We start from the raw sequence: 16,852 nt of genomic DNA, 5'->3' as shown, positions 1-16,852 counted from the left end.
TCCATTTTCCTTAACAGGCTTCATATTGCATTTGCATTATATCAATCGGTCTAAAATGCGTTGACACGTGTAACATTCTGACCCAATCGATTATAATATACTAAATACTAAATTATGGTGTAAACAAATACCCAGGAAAAATCTGAGGTGGTTGAAACTACGATTCCAAGATTAATGAGATGAACAGCCAAAAAGACGTAGAATTCTTCAATAACGAGTAACTATTGGTTATGACTCTCAGTTTGCGTTTTAGATCACAAATTTGTACGAAGGAAAAGACGGGTTAGGGAAATCAAGAAGATGATTTAGGTTTCTCACCATCTTTATCTTCTTAAATTTTTAACCCCTATTTTTTTGAATCTGCATCTTAGTTTGCGTTTAGGTCACCATTCCCTCTTCAATCACGAGTCATGAATCGTTCAATCCCGTCTCAATCCCACCACAGATTTGAATCAATTATGTTCCTTTTCCTTCATTTTTTTTGTAATGCACAATTGGCTGGTTGACTTGGGCTTTGAGTGTACCACTGCCTTTCATCTGCATTATTATCCTTATCATTCTTTGTGAAGTTCCAATATTGTAGGTAGTAAGTCGTGATCAATCGCGAAAGGCAACAATGATGAGCAATTTAAAAGATTTCTTTTGTGAAATTGAAACTATGGTAGGACCAATATTTATTTTTAATCAACTTTTAAATTAGACTAGAGAACCCGCCAACATTGGTGCTATCATAGGCGCAACTAAAGGTATGCTAGGACCAATGTTGGCTGGTTCTCCGTTCTCCGGTCCAATTTAAAAGCTTTTAAAAGCTTCTATTATCGCCCTCCGTCTATATTAAAAACTCAAAGTAAGAGAGAAAGCCCACGATCGTACTATGAATAATAGCCGCAGAAGGTGACAAGAGAAATACTACAGATAGATAGCCCAGCAGAAGCATCAAATACCAATCCTTTAACAAGCACAAAGGAGAACAAAAGAAATCTTTGATTTCCTCCTCCTACCTTACCTTTATTTTACTCCACAATAGAATACATAACCACCCAAGAACCAAAGGAAACAACTACAATAACATGAAACCAACCACAACCTAAAACACTAAGAGAGCAACAAATACACCCAAAACAAACACTACGATTAACAAAAACATACACATACTGCACTCTCGTCGTTCGCGAGTTGTGCACGGGCTGTGAGGGCTCTTAGCCACATAGAAGTTCAATGTGTTCATGAACGCCGGACCTTGGTACTTTCATAAAATGGAATAATCAAGCATTGAGAAGCTTTAAATTAGAAAAAGCCTTCTCCAACAATCAACCCCACCATTGATGGACAGCTACTCCCTCATCCCTTAGCCTTCCATACAGTGCCAAACACTCCCAATAAGCTCTTTTCCCCTCATTTTCCTCCCCATCACCTTGCCACTGGTATTTGCACTCCAAGAACAGTTCATCCACCAGACATATTGTCTTCTCCCTCACCATCTCCTCCACCACTTGCGCTTCGGCCTTCATCACAACAAAGTCCTCCTCCCTCACATTCTTACTCAACCAATCCGATACCCCAATCACCTTGTTCGTACTTGTACTTCTGCTCAACGACAATAATTTATCCCCTTTTTCCTCGTCGTAAATCCCAACCTCCAAATTGTGCACCTCAAAGTACTGGTTTCTAGTTGGATAGTTCTTGTAAAACCATTGAACAACACCACCGTTGTCATCTGTGATAAAAATCCGTTGTCGGTAACTTTGCAGCGAATCTCCTAACAAGTCTGGTAAGAACTTGATTTGCCTCGCTAATGCTCGTCGAGGAGGTGGCTCGAGCAATACATCTTCTAAACTTTTCAATGCTAATTTCTTGGCTTCCACCATGTCACCACATTGTCGAATCTTTCTTGGAAACTTCACAAATTCATCCGCCAAACCCGCCTTCCTCATTGCAACCACGATGGAGTCAAATCGCCTAAGATACACGATTTTGTAATTTGAATGTTGCTGGAACGGATTTGAAGGGTCATTGCTTACTTGCATAACCAAAAGACCCCCGATCTTGAGCACTCTATCCACAACTTTATTATCGTTTGCGCTAAACGAAAGCACAAAATCAAATGTCTCATCTGGTATTGATCCTTTCATGGCTAGATCGGATTCAATGGCCAAATCAATCCCATTCTCGTTCAAGAACTCTGAATAATCCATGAAATTTCCACCACCAGAGCTCAAAATGAGAACTCTATCGCCTTTCTTGACCAGCCCTTCGGCCGACAAATCGTGAAAAAGCAAAGGCAAAAAATCAGAACCAATCGAATGAGACCCAATCGCTTCTGCGTCATTCAAAGAACTGGGTATTCCTCTAAGGAACGAACCAATGCAGGGCAATGCGATAATCAGCATTGCAAGAAACAAGGATCGAGACACAACCCTTAGAGCCTGTGAACTAGGAAGCTTAATTACCAAAAGGGTATTGTAACTACTGTCCAAATTCAAGCCCATTGTCTCGCCATTCATTCTTTTCACCTTGATTTCATTCTTGGGTCGATACCCGCAAGCCAATTCCATCGTATCAAACCAATCACAACCGAATTCCAAATCACCAAAAATCAAATCTTGGATCTGAAATGAGAGATTTGGGGAAAACCCAGAAGGGAATACCTCGCTAAGATTGCAGGAAAGATAGTAATAAAGCCAGAGGAGAGAGAGAAGAGGGTTTAGCGAGAGCAAAACCTAGAAGCGGTGTGGTTTCCACCCGTCAGGGCAACGCGGGTGCTTTTCATTCGGCACCAGAGGAGCATCAGCTGTTTTATCCTTTGAACTTCCATTTGTCCTCTTTGTGTGTCCAACTTTCCTGGTTTTTTTTTTTTTCCCTCTCAGATCAACCAATGGAAGGGGGGTTTCAGATGGGTTTTTATCATGATCTTGGTGTGTAACGGACCTTCATTGAGCTGATGAGAAGAAACGGAGACGAGGAAAGGGGCAGAGGAAAGATGGTGTGGAAAATGTGGAGAGAAAGGAGATAGAGAGAGTGGTGGGTGGTGTGGGCCCTTTGGGAATATGGATGGAGGGAGAGATGGGGTTTTGCATGCATTTATTGGGAAGTTGATCTGGGTGGCGTTGCGTGTGGGGACCGTGGTGTCAGTGTATTTTTTTAGATTTTTTGGTATTCATGGGGATCCGTATTTTCTGGGTGGTGTTTGAATTTTTAGGAGATTCTTAAATGAGAGATCTGTGGAGCAGAATTGAATAGAAGGAGAAAATAAAGTGATAAGAGTTGTGAAATCCGGAGTAACGGATTATTTTTTAAATTAAAATTGATGTATCTATTTTCATAAAATAAAAAATAAAAAATTACAAAAATAACAATCATAACTGAACGAGCCTTAGAATGAACGGGTAAGAGAATTGGGTAAACATTTCTTTTTGTGAAAAAAATAATTTATTTCAAAACAATGCATTCTTTAAATTAATACTATTTAAGTTTAGTTTAAGTTAATCAAGAATTCATACATGAAAAAGAAATTAGGATTCGTAGTTTTGTACAAGAATTTAATATCACAAAATCAATCACCTTATATTCCTTCAATCTTTTCTTATAGCTCTATTTTTTTTTTGGGATATCTCAAGGTGTTTGGGGCAGCTCACACGGTCCTTGACTAATTTCTTTTTCCGTATGATTCTTAATAAACTTAAACTAACCTAAAAATCCACAAAGAATTCATAGAAAATCGATGAAAACTAATAAATGCGAAAAAAAATAAATAAAGATAAAAAAATTAAGTCAGTTAACTTATTTAGCCAAAAATCCCTAAGTTCTATACTACCAAAGTACCAACGGTCAGAAATGTAAGGAGAAAAAAAAAATGGTAATGAGTCCACTAGTAGGCAAATGCTATTATACAATTAATGAAAGTCCACTATGAGATTTTCCTTTGTGATCATAATTTTAGATTCCATAAATAAAGTCCACTACTACTTCACTTTGCACCGTTGCACGACAAGCAATTGGTCCCAATACAAGTAACTAATAACTTTGTGTAGTCTGATTAGAATTCATTTCATTTTTTTCCTTTCTTATTAGAATAACTTTGTTTTGTTTGAGCAATTAAACAGACTAAAATGGAATAATGAGAAGTTTGAGACAGTTATCTTATGCATCCTACTCATCAATAAAACAAATTTAGGAGAGATTTTATCTCATACTGTATGAGTATACAGGTTATCTACGGGCTAAGAACAGACCCGAGCAAGAATTTTTAGGCCCAAACCCAACACATGTAGAGTTTGGGCTAGGCCAAACCAGGTGTGGACTTTGGGCTTGTGGGCCGAATGATGGCCCTTAGCCATGGGTGGCAGGGGAGTGGTTGTAACATAATGTGTTGCATGTGCAGAAGCCTCGATATTCACTGCTTTTCGCTAAAATGGTTGGCTGTTTTTTGTAATTCGAGCTCCAATAGCCTTGCCTTCAACCTTGCCACTGTTGATTGAGTTACGGTGCGAGTTACTGCTGTACATTCATGTACCATTGTTTAACATTTTTACTCAGTTATCATTTTTCTTCTCTTTGAAACCTATTTCTTTGGCATATTCTTTTTTTCCGGTCACACGGAAATTCATTTCTTTGGCATATTCATCACACAAACAAATAAATGGTAGAAATCGCATGTGATGCTCCCAAGTTGTTTGATAAAAATACAAAGGAGAAAGTTCTTTCTACTGCTCAACTGGGTATCGTGAAATGCTTGCACGAGAGTTTAGAATTCCAATTGAATAAAGGGTAAATTTCACTAACCTCTCCTGAGGTTTCTGACACATGCAGGGACCTCTCCTGAGGTTTTTGAAATGCCACTAATCTCCCCTGCTTTTGCTGACAATATTAATATTCCCCCTCAGCCACTTTTTCCGTTAAACAACTTAACAGAAGCTGTTGATTCATGACATCATCAGTATCCTACACCACTAAAATGTCTATTTTACCTCCTCACATCTTCCAACTTTACGCTCGACAATTCACCCTTTTTTTTTTGGATTCAACGGTAAAGGGCGTCCAAGCTAGGTTACGCGCACATCAATTAATTCTTTCATTGGTCTGGTCAAAAGCAGATCATCTATGCCGGAACTATAAAAAATTAATTTTTGTGGCATAACCTCAAAAGTCGAATCTTGGTCAATTGTGTAGGGAGCAAACTTACAAACCAACCGGAATAACCTTGGCATTAACTTAGGCATTTAAAAGAACAAAATACCCATCTAATAAAAAGCATAAATAACTATACAAATCCCAAACACAAGAAGTTAGCTTTTTCATGAACTCAGTCAATAACATAGCCATCATTTTATTCTCTCAGTTGTTTTAATATTTTTTTTATATGCTTTGTGTTCCATAGGAGGTGGGGCATTAGCATGGTGCCATTATCCCGTGGGTGTAGGAAATTAAGCAAAACTTTCAATAAAAATAGAAGAAGAGCAAACTCAGTTTAATCCACTCAATGGATCTCCCAATGTATATTTATAACACCGCATCCTCCTTTCTCCTCCATCGTTTAGCGCCTCTCTCTCTCTAAAGCGCGCACATACCCTCCAAACTCAGCAAACCCTATTGGCTCACCTTTATTGAGAGAGTGAAATTTTTTTTTTGTTACAGTCGAGTGTGAATTAGCCTCTCAAGGGTATTCCGGTTGGTTGGTGAGTTTGATCCCTACGTAATTGACTAAGGTTTGACCTTCTTTTTTTATCGGTAAAAGTAACAATTTATTCCAGAAAACTTAACAGGAGAAGGAAATCCAACCAAATGTTAAAGGCAAACAAACAAAAACACCCAAAATGGAAAAGAAACTCAGCTAAAATACCTTTTTACGGTCCAAATTCTCATTTGTCAGTAGGTGGGGTCAACACCCAAACATCTCGAAAAAGACCGCCTTCGAACGTACAAATGCGGGCTAAACTCCAGCAGTGGCCAAAAAGACCACCTTCGTCATTCGACAATGAAGGAATTAATTGATTTCTTATAGTCCCGGCATAGATGGTCTACTTTTGACCAACCAATAAAGGAATTAGTTGATTTGCGCGTAAACTAACCTAGACGCCCCTTACCGTTGAATCAAAAAAAAAAAAGGTGAATTGTGGAGCGTAAAGTTGGAAGGTGTGAGGAGGTAAAATAGACATTTTAGTGGTATAGGATACTGATGTCATGAATCAACAGCTTCTATTAAGTTGTTTAACGGAAAAGTGGCTGAGGGGGAATATTAATATTGTTAGCAAAAGTAAGGGAGGTTATTGGCATTTCAGAAACCTTAGGGTGGTCCCTACATGTGTTAGAAACCTCAGGGGAGGTCAATGAAATTTACCCTTGAATAAATTATGAGTAGTTAAATTCTGGGCGCCGTTATTCGCAGCCCTCTATTTACTCCCGTAGCCAACTAAATTTCGGTAAATGATTGTTGAAAATCATAAATAACATTTTCGGTAAATTGCTGTTGAAAACAAGATTATATTTCGGTAACTACATGTCAAAAATATGTTCAACTTTCGGTAAACAACTGCCGAACATGCATTTTTGGTAAATATCTGTTGAAAAAAATATTATATTTCGGTAATTGGACGCTGAAAATATATCTCAATTTCGGTAACTGACTGTCGAGTATAATTGAAAATTTTTAACGGGCTATGGGAGTAAATAGAGGGCTGCGAATAGCAGCGTCCTAAATTCTTACAAGGTTCTTGAAATTTGAAACCTTACGCTTCAACAAGAAAAATGCGCAACCAAAATACGGGGTACAAACTATTCAGCGAAACTTTCCCAAACCCAAAGGGGCAAAGTGTTATTAACCCCTCCCATGCACGTGATTATCACGTGCTCTCAATCCCTAACTGGTTCTCTGTATAAACCCTCTAGACAATCGCCGAAAACACACACACACACACGGAGTAGCTGAAGCAAAGAGGGAAAAAGATGGGAGTACAAAAGGAAATCCTCGCAGCCGGAACCGGCCCCAAACCGGCCGCTGGTCAGGACGTCACCGTCCACTGCACCGGTTTTGGTTAGACCCATCTCTCTCTCTCTCTCTCTCTCTCTCTCTCTCTCTCTCTCTATATATATATATATATATATATATATATATATTTTTTTTTTTTTTTGATATATCATATCTGTATAAGCATCCATGGAGTTGAATTTGTGTATGGCCAATACCGCAGCTGATTTTCCAAATGGGTATGTGTATATGCATATGGGTTTTGTATGTATATTCGGTTCCACTTAAATTTGGGAGTTTTAGGAGAGGACTGTGCTAGTCTCTCGATCAGAGATAGGAGAAAGACGATGTAACAAAATTCTTGTCAACGCATTTGAAAAGATTGACGGGTTTATCGATTTTTTGGTGATAGTTTTATGGATTAGCACTAATTAACTTTGTATGGTGTAGTGTGTGATTGTGATTTGACTTCTGTGTCCTATTGACTGCAGGCAAAGATGGGGATCTTTCTCAGAAGTTCTGGAGGTACATGTTATGAACTTCAGCTTCTCTGTATCAATATTTAGGGTAACCCCCCCCCCCCCCCCCCCCCCCCCCCCCCCCCCAGCTAGTTCTTTAAGGGTGAGTTTTTATAGGGACCGCTTTTGTCTTAATTTGGGTTATTCTCATTCTCTTTCTTTCATTTGTTTTCGATATTAGCACGAAGGACCCCGGGCAGAAACCATTCACCTTTAAAATTGGCCAAGGAACCGTCATTAAAGGTAATGTTTATCATTTTATCCGTAATGCGGCGTCAATTTGCATAGATGTTCTATATTCAACTAGAGTTTTGATGTTCAAGTATCTTCACTTGTGTGCTGTTTTAATTAATTACCTTTAAAACTCTAGCTTGTACGATACGGCTTCCACGTGTCCCGACGATATGAGACCATATGACCTTAGTTGCATAATGTGCATGAGTGAGTGTGAGCAGGAGCAAGAAAGCGTGTTTCGATAACATTCCGGACTATTAAATTTCACATGAGCAAGGATCGAGAGTCTGAGTGTAGAACGAGGATTAAGAGCGGAAACGAAGGATGCTATTGGAGGATTATTTGACAAAGCATAGTAGCATATCACTCAGTCCTTTTGCATGATTGGATATATAACTCATACTCTCATTCTTGTAAACTTAATTATTTTCTTCGTTTTGTGTGTTTTGTTCATTTTTTCTGAATTTCTGTTAGATTTGAGTGATTTTTTGGATTAATCATCCGTCTCGACGAGAAGAGTCTAAAAAGTACAAAATTATGACTGGAAAAAGAAAAAAAGTTCACTAAAGACAAAAAATATCAAACAATTGTCTTATTGTCTACACTACCGTCTTATTTGAATTTTTTCAACATTGGTCATATTTTTATACTTTTCCGATTAGTCTTGTCGAGACGACTGATTAACACCCAAAAATTACTACGAAAAGCTTAAAAAAAAGTTACGAAAAGTAAAAAATACTGAAATAAGTTTCAAACTTATAGACTCTTGGACTACATTCTTAATACAGGAATCGACATGGCTTCTTGATTTGTTGATTACATTGACAAATTGGGTTATCATTAATGTGGTAACATTAATCAACTTCCTGTAAGTTTTGTTGGGTTTGTTGAATTATTCCCTTTTGGGATAAATGCCCCACCATCAAATAGTGTCCGTAATATTTGTGGAAAAAGAACCTCAAATACCATTTTCATAACCAAAGTTACTGTCACCAAATAAACTACTAATACTTTGCATTTTGGAACGCGCCTGGAAATATGGTAACCAAAGAGATTTGAAAGTTTTCCCTCTATCGGTAACTACTTGGTCTTTGTAATTATGAAGAATTGCTCCAGAAGAACTTCTTTGTACTAGACTACTAGTCTAGTCTTATCAAACCACATTTTGAAGCATGTGCTGCATCATGCTCCCGTTCCTGTTCCTTTTACAATAATGATCTGTGACCCTGTTAATATAGATCGGAACTCTATTGAGGTCTGAAATATATACATTGAGGTCTGAAATATATACATGTAACATTAATTTGGGTGGAAATTACCTTAATTTATTGTGTACAGATTGATTGTTTTCTTCTGGGTCATTGCGTAGCTTTGCAGAATATTAATATAGGCAGTTTTGCTAGCATTATTGGTACTTATTCATTGAGGCAATTAATTGTTGTTTCATTTTACATTGAGTGTAAATTGTCTATGGTTCTAAATTCCATTGGTGAATTTGTACATACTTTCAGGTTGGGATGAAGGTGTGATGGGAATGCAGGTGGGAGAAGTTGCTCGGTTAACGGTAATACTCTGACCTTTCGGCTTTATGGTTGTGCTTCTCTTCCTAGTTTACATTTTTTTTCTGTTTTGGGAATCACTCAAAAAAGGTGAACCAATAGTCCCGCAGTTCTAACTTGGAAGTTGAGGGAAATTAAGCAGTTGTATAAGATGGGAGATTTTAGATTTGTGATAAAGATTCTGGTTTCCAGTTTATTCACTGAGTTTTGGTGAGCTGTAAACTCTCATCCTTTCAGGGGCTTATAAGCACGCTAGTGCAATATGGGAAACAATTTAGGTGGTCCTGAGTCTCCTGAATATATCTTACTGATGAATTCCATAATAAATGGAATGGATAATTTGGTAGTTTCAGAAGATTCAAAGTTTTGGGTTGATGTGTATTCCATTGGTGGATGCATGAGTCTTGTGATTTTTCATTTAGATAGCTTTGACCACACATTGTATTCACCCATCGTACAACACATTCATCCTACCCGGCCATCTAGGGCATAGGAACAATCTTTGGCATTGAACACATTAGGAGCCTATAAATTGTTGTCCTTCAAGAGTTTGAGATATGAATAACTGAAAATTACAAGAGCTTTATGCTTTTATGATTGTGTGATGCAATCCCGTTCTTTGGTGTGATGCAATCCCGTTCTTTAGTGTGATGCTAAAGAGGCCTTGGGTGTGATGCCTTTGGTAAATTAGGTGTGAGGCCTAGATCTATGTTCGTAAAACCGTTCTTCTCATCTCTTCTCTTTCACTATTCACGTCTACTGTTCAAAGGCCCAAAAAACAGCCCATTCCCTTTGTGTTTGAGCATTCATAACCCAATTCCAAATCTGTCCTATATCACTTGATCTGATTTTTTTGGGTAGTGATTTTCGGGGTTATTTCTGACTCTTATCTGTTTTCATTCAGCATGGGAGCTAACAAGCATCCACTAAACTTTTGCGATGGTTTGGGAAAACCTTGAAGTCTTTGACTTTCATTCCTAATGGTGCCAACGCATTTAGTCTTTCATGTTCTTTAGTAATGTTTATTATGCAAAGTTCATTGAATAATGTAACTTTTCTTTCCAACAAATTTTTTTTTTCCCAACTTTTCTAATTGCTTTGAATTGATCTCTTACTGCTGATCAAAAGAAAAAAAAATCTCTTATTTGAATACCCCCCCTATCCCTCCCACGGTAGTGAGTACTGCTGTAGAAGCACTCCATATTTCTTGTGCCTGGTAGGAAACTGTTGGTGTAAGTTCTCTCTCCTATTTGAGACTAACTTCATAAATGGCATATATGAGAGCATTTTTCCTAAATCTGATTTGATGATCTTTGCAGTGCTCTCCGGACTATGCTTATGGTACCAGTGGATTCTCAGCATGGGGTATTAAGCCCAACTCTGTTCTGGTTTTTGAGATTGAAGTTCTGAGTCTGAAATAGATTCGTATTTGGAGATGGCAATCATCTGAGTATTCGTCTGCGTAATTTCAGTATTGTGGGTTGTATCGTAATTTCAGTATTGTGGGTTGCATCGACTAGTACTTATTGGATATTGTCAAACTTTTTGTGGGGCACTTATGGTTGCTGAATTTATCTGCGATGAAATAAATAATTCCCTAGCAATTTTTCTGGCTTTTGTTCTGTTATGTGTTTGAATTCGGCTTGGTTTTCTAGTGCTGTGAAAAAATGATCCATAAAGTCGATCGGGTTTGGTCTAGTTTTTTCCGAATGACTAGTTTGGTCATGTTCTTGCTTTATACATTTGGCTTCCCTGTTCGTGGACAGTTTCGTTCAACCTGCGGGTCCTCATTGCAATCCACTTCGGTAATTTAGTTTGTTTAGTTGTCTGTGTCTTGTGTGTTTTGACAATCGTAATCACAATTTCATCTCGTTTGGAGTAGCTTTCAAAGTTGATCAACTACATAAAAATTAGGGTCTTTCTATCGACAGCACTGAACCGTTAAGTAAGCTACGAAAATAACACAAAACACATATTCCAATACACCTACACTTTTCAATTTACTTTCATATGCTTCTATGCACTTTATCAACCTCAACAACATGCAACAACCTAGTGAGGCTATTTTTAGCATTGTTCGTAAGATTATGGTGATTTTATTGTAATATGATTTAAAAACTAATGTGTATGGTAATTACCCAAACGAGACACAGTTGGACAATGAACAAAAACAAGCACCACAAAGATTGGTCACAAACAGAAAGCCTGAAATACTTGTTGAAACACCACTGTTGCAAGGGGAAAGTCCCATAGTTTCTTATGCCAACAAAAGTACAGAAAAGGGGAAACAAAGAGGCTTTTCCATACACAAAATGAACACACCAAAACAATGAATGAACAATGGCAAGTAACACCAAAATTACTCCACTCAGGGAAGACAAAAAAATAACAAAAGGATTGGTGACAAACTGAAAGTGTAAAACCTAGTTGTTGAAAACAACACTATAGAAGGGGAGAAGTCCGAGATTTTCTCAAACCAACAGAAGAACAAAACAGTCGAAACAGAAGAACAACGAATATTGCAGCCGATGAGAGTAGGAACTGGGAATCAATCATTTTTCTCTTTCATTGTCTCCCTTCTCAGGAAATGGAATTTCTCCACCTTCTGGTAGCCTTCCTAGTCTGGTCTGCATTCGGCATCTGCGACCCCATCTCATTCGTCTCCAGACCCGTCATCTTAGTGAGTTTTCCAAGTTTTTTCCACCCGCTGGTCCAGGCCGATGCATGTTTTGGCTTCACCGTCTTATCGAACTGTCTCTGCAATGTATCGAAATCGTTTTGGAGCTCTAAGTACTTTGCCTTAACGCTCTCGAGCTCAAATTTAAGCGTGTTGATGTCCTTTTTAGCTGTCGCCCATCCTTCTTGAAATGATTGTGGAGTCCCCTCGAGTAACGTCTTCCTGTTTGATACCATGGGCTGGAAGTGGGAGTCTCCGGCTTCTTTTAGGGAGTTTGTGGCTATTGCATTGCTTATTTTCACCTGTTCAGAGAAGAGAACTTGGACCACCACTCGTAATGGAAGGCGTTCATTTTGGGCAGCGTGCATACAGGCATCGATTGAGAGCTTCTGGCAATCCATGACACGGCAGAGTCGCTTCCTTTCGTGCTCTGAGAGTGTTGGATGGGCCTGTCAATGGTAAGATTTCAAGCCGAAGTATTCTGATTAAGGTAGACTGTAATGGATATCTATACAAGCAATTAGTAATATGGAAGTTTGCTATTTAAAAAGCCAAAACTCTCACACATTAGCATATCATCTTCATTGTGGTGGGCAACATCTCTAGGCTTTTCATTTTATGTCAAGTCTTGTCCTTTTTTGAACACTCAGTCTAAGAAATCAGGTATGCATAAAAACACCAAGTTCAATGTCATGTACTGACTCATGTGATCCTCTTTTTTTTTGGGTAAGTTGCCTCGTGTGATCTGGGCAAGCAGAGGATATGTGTTTGGTTCCACACTTGCAGACATGCCGATACAAGATTGGCAAACTGCCACTAATAGCAGATCGATTACCTGTCTTGTATCAGCATCTCACTCTAAGTTTTTGAAAGGTACAACAAATATCATTGGTAAACACAAATGCAGGCCATAATTGAGAAGCAGAAGCTAAAACTTTGTTTAAAAACTCAAAAACTTGGATTTCGTTTACCTTAAGATAGGAATCAATAGCTCGATATAGTCCATCATCGCATGTTCTAGCTGATTCTGGCAATGCCTCTGCTAAGACCTGGAATTTTGTCAGCGAAAGGTTCCTATCTCTTGACACTTCCGTAAGATAACTATCCACAAGCCTGGCCACTCTCATCTTGGCATTAGGAACATTCCCCCTTTGACTTCCTTCATACATATGTTTATCAGAGAAGGACTGATGGCTAGGACTCGAACCTTCTGTCTGTTCCTGAACAAGAAAATGCTCCAAAAGCCTCTGAACTAAATCCACATCGTACAAAGTATCGGTCTTACTATACGAAGGAATAAGAAGATCGGGCAATGTTGCCTGTTCAAACTGCATTCCAACTCGTTTTTCCAATTCAGTAACCAAAGCCGGAGCCACCTTCAACATATTGGCCATTCTAAGTAGCCGCAGAAGGAAACTGCACGATACAGAATCCTTCTGCGGTGGAATTATACTTATCAGGCTCTCTATAATAAGTCGTTGATCTTTTGACTGAACCGTTGGTATGTCATCTTTATTCCCTGCCAAAATCATATGTAGCCCCCCTCTCCAACTACTCCCACCACTGCCACTGCTGCTCCCAGTACTGTTACTCACTTCATCGCCATTTCCGCTCCCTTCTTTGATCAAACCCGGGAGCCATTTTCCAGCATAGTGCATTAGTGCCGCGCCAACCAATTCAAATCTCATTCCCTTTACTTTGATCGCAGTAATCACGCGAACAAAGTGGTCGATCCTTAGAATGGAAACATCCTCAAACCACCAGTCTGGGGGGACTTGTTGGTTTCTACTTGGGCTTGAGTCCTTCATTTCGCTCCATTTTGGGCTCGACACTTTGGGTGGTTTTCCAGTGTAGGCCCATCGTATGCCTTTTGGATTGGCACAAGCTTTCCACGCGATGGACTCGCTGCATCTCCTCACGATTTGGAGGTTTTCGGACCAAGGTGAGAGTTTTTCGCAGTTTTTGAGCACTAGGATGGAGTCTCTCCATGAAGACAAGACCACGTAGCTGAGAAACGCTTCGGTTTTGAATATGAGATTGCCTTCTTCTAAATCCTCTGTCATCTCGAGGTATTCCGCGGCACACCTTAGGCCTGAGATGTTGGTTGCTGTGAGATCGACAGCGATTCCGTAGCAGAATTTTGCTGCTAGCTCAAAGGCTTCTGCTCCCCCTGGAATATCATCTAACACTACCTGGTCTAAATCTCCCTCGCGCGATTCGTAGATGAGCCTGTTCATCTTGCCGCTTCTAGAGAGCAGCGGATACTTGAGAGAGAGAGAGAGAGAGAGAGAGAGAGAGAGAGAGAGAGAGAGAGAGAGAGAGAGAGAGATTCACGTTAGAACTTAGAAGACAATATTCCTAAGAAAACCTTCAGTAAAAAAGCTTAGAGCTGGAAACTTCGAATGTCTGAGACAAGAGAATAAGTACCTTGTGTAAGTGGAAACTAGAATCTCCGATTTGAATCAAGAAGTCACTCGGGATATCAGTTGCAACGTGCCTATTTCACAATTGAGATTCACAAGATTATTCAGAAGCTCACGTGATCTAAATTGTTCTCAGCGATTCAGAGCTGAAAACAGTATCCTATCCATCTTTAAGTTAGATGTGCATATTCATGTATGAAGTGCTTATTCTTTGATCAAGATAATGAAAACAAAGGTAATTACTAGCTTCATCAATAATAACAACAAAAAAAGAGAAAGAAAGAAAGAAAAAACCCATCTTTCTGTGTACACACAATTATAAAACTAACAAGATTAGTCAGAAACTCATCATGTGCTCCGAGTTGTTCCTAGTAATTATAAAGCTAAAACAGTGTAAATACCCTCATACTAAGATAGTACTATTTTCTGCATTATTCTTTATCGTTCCAATTTTATCCGATGTTCCCGAAGGGACCTATTTTCTGCATTATTAACATACCAAGATTGGCCTCTTTGCTCAAACCCATCAGTCTTGACACCTTGTTTGCTGGAACTAACCAATCCATTTTTGTACTCTCTTCCTGCACCGGACTCGCTCTCTGAATCCCACATGGTGAAAAAACTGAAAAACAAAAAAAACCCAGAAAATCAGGGGTACAGGAACTCTGTGTGCCTCTGGTTCAGGCTTGATCAGAGGAAGAGGAGAGAGAGAAGAATGTGCAGAACAACAGAACACAGAGCAAACAGAGATGGAACTGGGGATGAGGCCTAAAAAGATGAAGAAAAATCCCACATGGGAATTGCTGGGAATTTTCTCTAGTTGTCGGGTCTCATCTAACAGGCTGTGAGGTCATGGGCTTATCACTGGTATTTTTTTGGAGCCTTTGCCACACATTTCTTTTCTTCGGCTTTGGGTGTCAAGATAACTTTCTCTATGCATAAGCAGCGTCAGACTCATCTGCTTTTTCTTTTAAGGTAACGAAGAGTGTCCCGATGAACCGAACTAATCTCTCTGATCCCTTCCACAGCCATTACCAACGCATTTGCGTGAGGTGACTTGGCCAAAAGACAAATCGCTGCCGAAAAAAATCGACCCTGCGAGTGGTAAGCCCCGCCGAGGCAAATTGATTAACCACTGCGACAACACTTAAAGTTCATCTGCTATTCTTTAATCTCCTTTAGAAATTTTGTTTTTCTTTCTTGTTCTCCTTTTTATACCATGACTGATGTTCTAGATATATTTTACAGTCCCCAAATATTCCTCTTTTGATGAGATATAGTGAAAAGTTTCTACTGATAGTTTTTGTATGCATAGCACGTCTAGAAGAATTTATTATCCCAAACTCCTTCCCAACACGTCAATCAGGTATCAACTTTATCTCTACAGGAGTAGAACATATAATTTCACCATGCCAACGGACGATATGCGGTTACACAATCGTTAGGTCAAGTGCCCCAATTAGAGAGAGTAACAAAATAGAGCGGAACTTTTTATTTAGATTGGTGGAAGTACCTGAGTACATGTAACAAAGTTTTTTTTATTTAGTCCTTATTTTTTCAAGGAAATATAGACTTGAGCCACTAATAAGTAGAGAAAATTCAATATTTGCTGTGGCTATCTGGTGAATTCCAAATAATCCCATGTTAGATCATTCAACCATTTAACTTGAGAAGTTGCAAAACTGTAATCCTTTCTCTCTCTTTTTTACTCTTTTTTTTTTTTTGTGGTCATTTTCCTCCATCATGTATGGGAATCAAACAAAGCAATAACATTGGTGTAATGCCATATTTGGAAGCCATCAGTCTTCAGTCTTGATATAACCTGATAGAATTGGGATGTTTTTCGTACTAAATTCTGTAAAAAAAAAATGATTCTTTATTTGTCTTTTCTGGGTTGCATTTGATTCTCAATAGAGGCCCCTTCTCAATATGAGAAAGTTTGGTACCAATGGACCCAAAAACTTAATGACTGGTCTCTATGTACTGAGTCTACTGACCGAGGCAATTGAGTGATTGACAGGTGCTGGATTTTTTGCGGGTCCATCATTTGTAATCGTGTTCACAAAGAGTGATAATGCAGTGGCCTAGCCAACCCAACTGGTGCCCCGACTATTCTTTCCCACCACACATGGACAGCATAGTGAGTATTACGTGGCAATGCTATGGGACATTGAAAAAAAAATCATTTTGTGGTTGAAAAGAATAATTGGGGCACCCGTTGGCTAGGCCACTAGGGCATTGACAAAATTTTCGTTCACAAAACAAAGTAGAGCCCAACTTTGGGTACACGGTAAATGTACACCACATTGCATGTGACCTATTTTGAGATTCCACATTAAGGCTCCGTTTGTTTTGATGTAAAATGTTTTACAATGTAAAATATTTTTTTATGTAAAATATTTTTTCAGAAAATAAATTTCAAACTTTTATTTTCGATCCGGTATTTGGTTGACATTTGAAAATATTTACATAAATCA

General features: G+C 38.8%; 3 protein-coding genes across 3 annotated transcripts; 1 reads left to right on the top strand and 2 right to left on the bottom strand.

The window, feature by feature from the left end:
* Positions 1-1,310: 1,310 nt before the first annotated feature.
* On the bottom strand, positions 1,311-2,555 carry LOC131307114 (uncharacterized). The gene has a single exon (XM_058333524.1). It carries the CDS (start codon positions 2,553-2,555, stop codon positions 1,311-1,313), a length of 1,245 nt encoding a protein of 414 aa, XP_058189507.1.
* A 4,317-nt stretch (positions 2,556-6,872) lies between these two features.
* Positions 6,873-10,879, top strand: LOC131308652 (peptidyl-prolyl cis-trans isomerase FKBP12). The gene is made up of 5 exons (XM_058335606.1): positions 6,873-7,030; positions 7,456-7,489; positions 7,664-7,725; positions 9,228-9,280; positions 10,595-10,879. The coding sequence occupies exons 1-5, from the start codon at positions 6,943-6,945 to the stop codon at positions 10,694-10,696; spliced, it is 339 nt and encodes a 112-aa protein (XP_058191589.1). The 5' UTR covers positions 6,873-6,942; the 3' UTR covers positions 10,697-10,879.
* A 582-nt stretch (positions 10,880-11,461) lies between these two features.
* LOC131308651 (root phototropism protein 3) lies at positions 11,462-15,361 on the bottom strand. The gene is made up of 4 exons (XM_058335605.1): positions 14,875-15,361; positions 14,380-14,449; positions 12,924-14,216; positions 11,462-12,401 (listed from the first exon to the last, which is right to left on the bottom strand). The coding sequence occupies exons 1-4, from the start codon at positions 14,985-14,987 to the stop codon at positions 11,856-11,858; spliced, it is 2,022 nt and encodes a 673-aa protein (XP_058191588.1). The 5' UTR covers positions 14,988-15,361; the 3' UTR covers positions 11,462-11,855.
* Between the last annotated feature and the right edge of the window lie 1,491 nt (positions 15,362-16,852).

Source organism: Rhododendron vialii, chromosome 11a, assembly GCF_030253575.1.
Source record: "Rhododendron vialii isolate Sample 1 chromosome 11a, ASM3025357v1".
Taxonomy (NCBI): domain Eukaryota; kingdom Viridiplantae; phylum Streptophyta; class Magnoliopsida; order Ericales; family Ericaceae; genus Rhododendron; species Rhododendron vialii.
Note: the sequence above shows the minus strand (reverse complement) of the source record. Positions and strands in the feature narration are given on the sequence as shown.

What these genes read in the sequence shown, in the direction of transcription:
- LOC131307114 (XM_058333524.1), bottom strand. Translation starts at nt 2,555, where the DNA reads ATGGAATTGGCTTGCGGGTATCGACCCAAGAATGAAATCAAGGTGAAA.
- LOC131308652 (XM_058335606.1), top strand. Translation starts at nt 6,943, where the DNA reads ATGGGAGTACAAAAGGAAATCCTCGCAGCCGGAACCGGCCCCAAACCG. An exon ending in CCAAGGAACCGTCATTAAAG is followed by an intron (nt 7,726 to 9,227) that starts GTAATGTTTATC and finishes ACATACTTTCAG; the next exon opens with GTTGGGATGAAGGTGTGATG. An exon ending in GAGAAGTTGCTCGGTTAACG is followed by an intron (nt 9,281 to 10,594) that starts GTAATACTCTGA and finishes TGATCTTTGCAG; the next exon opens with TGCTCTCCGGACTATGCTTA.
- LOC131308651 (XM_058335605.1), bottom strand. Translation starts at nt 14,987, where the DNA reads ATGTGGGATTCAGAGAGCGAGTCCGGTGCAGGAAGAGAGTACAAAAAT. An exon ending in CTAGTTTCCACTTACACAAG is followed by an intron (nt 14,217 to 14,379) that starts GTACTTATTCTC and finishes CTCTCTCTCAAG; the next exon opens with TATCCGCTGCTCTCTAGAAG. An exon ending in CTATTGATTCCTATCTTAAG is followed by an intron (nt 12,402 to 12,923) that starts GTAAACGAAATC and finishes TACCATTGACAG; the next exon opens with GCCCATCCAACACTCTCAGA.